Source organism: Propithecus coquereli, unplaced genomic scaffold (assembly GCF_000956105.1).
Source record: "Propithecus coquereli isolate 6110/MARCELLA unplaced genomic scaffold, Pcoq_1.0 Scaffold158, whole genome shotgun sequence".
Lineage (NCBI taxonomy): Eukaryota > Metazoa > Chordata > Mammalia > Primates > Indriidae > Propithecus > Propithecus coquereli.
This window is the reverse complement of record NW_012140302.1, coordinates 351,784-357,693: the sequence shown is the minus strand read 5'-3', so window position 1 is coordinate 357,693 and position 5,910 is coordinate 351,784. Positions and strand designations below refer to the sequence as shown.

Sequence of the window (5,910 nt, the reverse complement as noted above, 5' to 3'; positions counted from 1 at the left end):
TTAAAGAAGATCAGACAGAATACTTAGAGGAGAGGCGGGTCAAAGAAGTAGTGAAGAAGCACTCACAGTTCATAGGCTATCCCATCACCCTTTATGTGAGTATGGACTTTATAACCCTTTTCCTTTTACATGCAGGATGTCTCCTGCTCTGGAGACTCTGAGATCTCTGGCTTTTGCTTTCCCTGGCAATTTATATCCCCAAACTGTTTTTGGTAATTTAGTTGGAGAAGGAACGAGAGAAAGAAATCAGTGATGATGAAGCAGAAGAGGAGAAAGGTGAGAAAGAAGAGGAAGATAAAGATGATGAAGAGAAGCCCAAGATTGAAGATGTGGGTTCAGATGAGGAAGATGACAGCAGTAAGGATAAGAAAAAGAAAACCAAGAAGATTAAAGAGAAATACATTGATCAGGAAGAGCTAAACAAGACCAAGCCCATTTGGACCAGAAACCCTGATGACATCACCCAGGAGGAGTATGGAGAATTTTACAAGAGCCTCACCAATGACTGGGAAGACCACCTAGCAGTCAAGGTGAGAAGCCTCATGTGTTGTGTTGACTCAGCTGTAGAGGAGCAGGTAGAAGGGTGTTGCCAGGTAGTAGACACATGGAACTTGCCCAACTGGGCAGCTGAGAACTCGGAAAGCCATGGAGCCCTGTGAGTTCACTTATTGATGACCCTGCCATGGTGGAGAAATGCTGTCCCTTTCAGTGATCTCACTTTGTCCCTGGTAGAAATCTTGGTGTACTGCCCATGACAGCCTAACACATGTAGGATTCTGATTAAAGTGGTTATTTTCTTATTAAAGGATTGTATACAGCCATTACCATTCTAGATTAGGGCATTAGGGCCCAATTGTGGTCCTACCTGTAATATGCTTGATCCTCCCTAAGCACAAGGGTTAATTGTTCCAGTTGCAGATAATTTGGTGTTGGGGCTATGCTCTTGTCCCGAAATAGACTACTGGCTTATCTTGGGTTTCTTCCCTTCAGCACTTCTCTGTAGAAGGTCAGTTGGAATTCAGGGCATTGTTGTTCATCCCTCGTCGGGCTCCCTTTGACCTCTTTGAGAACAAGAAGAAAAAGAACAACATCAAACTCTATGTCCGTCGTGTATTCATCATGGACAGCTGCGATGAATTGATACCAGAGTATCTCAGTGAGTATCTCCTTCGCCTAATTTAGTTGGGGAAGAGTTAGGTCTTCAGCATTCTATTGGAACTAATGTTTTTATACTACTAAATAATTAACAGTTCCTTGCAACATAGTAATAGGGGATTCTGGGAATATCAGAGCCTTCTGTTCATATCTGGGTGCCCAGGCCTTGTCTAGCTGTTTCTACTAAGCTTTCTACCTTGATTGATGGCAGACTTCATCCGTGGTGTGGTTGACTCGGAGGATCTTCCTCTGAACATCTCCCGAGAAATGCTTCAGCAGAGCAAAATCTTGAAAGTCATTCGCAAAAACATTGTTAAGAAGTGCCTTGAGCTCTTCTCTGAGTTGGCGGAAGACAAGGAAAACTACAAGAAATTCTATGAGGCGTTCTCTAAGAACCTGAAGGTGAGGAGGCAAATGCTTATTCCATTGATTACTTCCTTAATTATGATAAAGTTTTCATACAGAGAGTTAGGTTATTTCCAATTAAGTTTTTTCTCTTCCTACTCTTAAAGCTTGGAATACATGAGGACTCCACTAACCGGCGACGCCTGTCTGAGCTGCTGCGCTATCATACGTCCCAGTCTGGAGATGAGATGACTTCTCTGTCAGAATACGTCTCTCGAATGAAGGAAACACAGAAGTCCATCTACTACATCACTGGTGCGTTGGAACCTTGGTCTGATCAAAGCCACTTTCTGGGTGGGGGCATATCCAGGGCTCTCTGGGAACTGGCAATATGAGGCATTTTGGTCCCCCTGAGTTGCATTTAATAACCTTATAGGTGAGAGCAAAGAGCAGGTGGCCAACTCTGCTTTTGTGGAGCGAGTGCGGAAGCGGGGTTTTGAGGTGGTGTATATGACTGAGCCCATTGATGAGTACTGCGTGCAGCAGCTCAAGGAGTTTGATGGGAAGAGCCTGGTCTCAGTTACCAAGGAGGGCCTGGAGCTACCTGAGGATGAGGAGGAGAAGAAGAAGATGGAGGAGAGTAAGGCAAAGTTTGAGAATCTCTGCAAGCTCATGAAGGAAATCTTGGATAAGAAGGTTGAGAAGGTAAGCAGCTCTGGGACTAGGATGTATTTTGAATACTTCGGGACAGCCTCCCTTGGGATCCCATGTTGCTACTACACAGTGGTTGAGGCATCCTATTTTGTTTTTGTTTTGAGACAGAGTCTCACTCTTTTCCCCGGGCTAGAGTGCCGTGGCATCAGCCTAACTCACAGCAATCTCAAACTCCTGGGCTCAAGCGATCCTCCTGCTTCAGCCTCCCAAGTAACTGGGACTACAGGCATGCGCCACCATGCCCAGCTAATTTTTTCTGTATATTTTTAGCTGTCCAATTAATTTTTCTTTTTTTTTGTAGAGACGGGGGTCTTGCTCTTGCTCAGGCTGGTCTCGAACTCCTGAGCTCAAACAATCCGCCTGCCTTGGCCTCCCAGAGTGCTAGGGTTACAGGCGTGAGCCACCGCGCCCGGCCCCTATTTTGTTTAGAGCCTGCTTGGCTCTTGTTCTTTCTCCTAGCCAGGTTCATGGCTATTTCTATAAAATTTGGTCAAGATTAAGTATTGCTTCAGCTACCCTTTTTCTTTGAGACAGCATCTTGCTCTGTCCTAGGGTAGAGTGCAGTGGCATCGTGATAGCTCAGTGCAATCTCAAACTCCTGGATTTAAGCAATCCTTATGCCTCAGCCCCTTGATTAGCTGGGACTCTACAGGTGGGAGTCACCATGCCCAGCTCATTTTTACATTTTTTTGTAGAGATGAGGTCTTGTTATGTTGTCCAGGCTAGTCGTGAATTCCCAGGCTCAAGAGTTTTTCCACTTTGCCCTTCCAAAGTGTTGGGATTACAGGTGTTGAGCCTCTGTACCCTGTCTGCTTTAGGTACTTACTTATGAGAGTAGAAACTAAATACCATCATTTTCACCTTCAAATGTTAATTGATCTAGTGCAAATCCATTGTTCTTATGACTGTCCATAGGTGACAATCTCCAATAGGCTTGTGTCTTCACCCTGCTGCATTGTGACCAGTACCTACGGCTGGACAGCCAACATGGAGCGGATCATGAAAGCCCAGGCGCTTCGGGACAACTCTACAATGGGCTACATGATGGCCAAAAAACACCTGGAGATAAACCCTGACCACCCCATTGTGGAGACACTGCGACAGAAGGCTGAGGCAGACAAAAATGACAAGGCTGTTAAGGACCTGGTGGTGCTGCTATTTGAAACCGCGCTGCTCTCCTCTGGCTTCTCCCTTGAGGATCCACAGACCCACTCCAACCGCATCTACCGCATGATCAAGCTAGGCCTAGGTAAGTAGCCTTGATACTAGTTACTAGTGTGACTAGGAGTCGTGGAACTGGTCTCTAGGACAGATTAGACTTAATGCCATTGGGTCAAGTCTCACGTGGCTCTCTTTTTCCTTTAGGCATTGATGAAGATGAAGTGACAGCAGAGGAACCCAGTGCTGCTGTTCCTGATGAGATCCCACCCCTTGAGGGTGATGAAGATGCATCTCGCATGGAAGAAGTAGATTAGGAGTTTATACTTGGAAACCTTGTGCCCTCTGTATAGTGTCCCCATGGTCCCCACAGCCTTGAGTGGCCCTGTCCCCCTTGGCTTCCTCTGCTAATGTCTAGTTTTTTTCTCTCCTGTCGTTGTGTCTAAGGCAGGAGACAAGGGCCTCAAAGCCCCATTCCCTTCCTAATTTGACAAGGGGATTGGATGTTGTGCATTGTTTTTGTTTATTTTGTTCTGAAATTAAAGTATGCTGAATAAAGAAGATGCAGTTTTATACAAAAAAAAAAAGTAAAGAGACAGAAAATAGAAATTATTAGACTTAAAAGGAGTTAAAATATATTTGACAAGTTTGAAGGTCAAGCATCATGTGCTCTAAACATAAAAGGCTGTTACAAGGAAGAGAAGGTAGTCAGTTTATGTATTGTTAAAGAGTGCAATACAGGGGTGTGAGAGTAAAGTAGGAAAGATTGGGTAGTGGCAGCTACGTCTTCACTGCTCATGAGAGCCCTGCAAATGATGACGTTATAGGATTCCCTGACTGTCATACCTTCCAAAGTAATGTGAAATGGTCGGAGAGCTGTTAAACACGACGTGTTTTCACTGCCTCCTATTTACCCCATTGGTGAAAGAAGGATTCTGGCCATAAGGTTCTGGGAACTGGCAAATATATGACACCTAACACAGGACAGATGAGGCCAACAGCAGTTTATTAGTTGCATATTCTCATAGCCTAGGGGAGGAGGACAGGGCATTCTGTACAGGACCACACCAAGGTTGCATCTGGGGACAGAGTACACAACCAGGGGATGTGACAGGCAGACTTTGAAGCATCAAGAGGGTGGAGTGACCCCTGTTTCCCTCTAGAGGATGTAATTGGCTTGTTTGAAGAATTCCACAGGCTGGAAGAGAACTGAAACCTGCTACTCTGGGATAAAGCAGGAATTGCTCTTAGTCCCTTTGATAAGGAGAGTAGCTAGAAGACCTTATTCCTGGGAGCAGAGTTGGGAGGGGAGCTTGTGATTAGACCATTTAAGATCCTCCCAATTTTACCAAATATCAGGGTAGCACATATTATTGGGCCTTGATTTGGGACCTTAAACTGCATGATGATAAGAAACATTGTCAAAAAATGTATCTTTTATTTCACAGAGGGCCAATAGAGGTAAATTACAAAGTAGCTCTCGGTTGGGTAGGAAACAATTATTTTCTCTTGGGGCAGAGGTGAGGTAAAGGGGAGTGAAAATATCCTCGGGGACTCTTCTCTTTTAGCCCTCTGTGCTTAGTAGACACTGACCATGCCTGGGCCTTGCAGGAGGACATTGGTGGACAGAACAGGCAAGAAATGTCTTCTGATATTTTCCTTGACTTCTATGTCTTCCTCTTTGTTCTCATGGAAAAGTTTAAGAATTCAGCTTTATTTTTCTTGTGGAGCTTAGACAATAGCCGTAGGTCTAATCTTAGCAAAACAGAGGAGGAGGAAGAAATAATCTTTAGTTCTCTTTCGTATTTTATTTCTGGACTCCCTCTGATGTGTTAGCATCTTCTTAAACCATTTCTCCAACATATTCATGCCGTATCTCAGATTTACTTTGGCTCCCTAGAAGGCCTAGCTTTAATCCCATTATTGTCCTGCACCCAACTGTGGGTCCAGTCTTTAGGTTCATCAAGACTTGCATTTACTCAGCGTCAGTATCTTCTATTTACTTGCTATGGTGTATGGACAAGAAGATTTTGAACAAATAGATCTAGACTCTGCTAATGGATCTGTTATTAACTGTGTGAACTTAAGCAACTTCCTTCATCTCTAAGCACATGAGGGCTTTCGTTTTTTAAAATTAGTCAGACTGTGATCTCTGAAGTATCTTTTAGTTCTTTCATTTTATGCCTTTAAATCTTCATAAGAGAAGCCTGGACCTCAGACCTGGCTTTAAAAGGAGTTGGTTCCTAAAAAAAAAAAAAAAAAAAAAAAAGTTGGTTCCCGTTGTACAAGAGCAAGCTTAATAGTCTTCCCTCCTGAAATGAAGTTTACTCCAGTTTGAAGTTCGTGTTCCTGGTGGGTGCATCTGCTGACTGCTTGACCTTCATCTGGGGTTTCATTCCTGATTTTCTGTTCTGCCTTTTTTTTTTTTTTGAGACAGAGTTTCACTGTGTTGCCCGGGCTAGAGTGAGTGCCATGGCGTCATCCTAGCTCACAGCAACCTCAAACTCCTGGGCTCAAGTGATCCTTCTGCCTCAGCCT

The 5,910-nt window shown here is 44.2% G+C and overlaps 1 protein-coding gene across 2 annotated transcripts in view; it reads left to right on the top strand.

The window, feature by feature from the left end:
• Positions 1–3,948, top strand: part of HSP90AB1 (heat shock protein 90kDa alpha (cytosolic), class B member 1) — an 8,841-nt gene extending 4,893 nt beyond the window's left edge. Inside the window, exons 6-13 of one of the 2 annotated variants that reach the window (XM_012640861.1) lie at positions 10–95; positions 222–530; positions 991–1,156; positions 1,367–1,557; positions 1,668–1,815; positions 1,937–2,205; positions 3,130–3,463; positions 3,580–3,948. In XM_012640861.1, the coding sequence (XP_012496315.1) occupies positions 10–95; positions 222–530; positions 991–1,156; positions 1,367–1,557; positions 1,668–1,815; positions 1,937–2,205; positions 3,130–3,463; positions 3,580–3,689 (1,613 nt within the window). In that variant the 3' untranslated portion in view covers positions 3,690–3,948. The remainder of the gene's footprint in view (positions 1–9; positions 96–221; positions 531–990; positions 1,157–1,366; positions 1,558–1,667; positions 1,816–1,936; positions 2,206–3,129; positions 3,464–3,579) is intronic. The other variant, XM_012640860.1, reaches the window with a different exon arrangement.
• Positions 3,949–5,910: the final 1,962 nt, after the last annotated feature.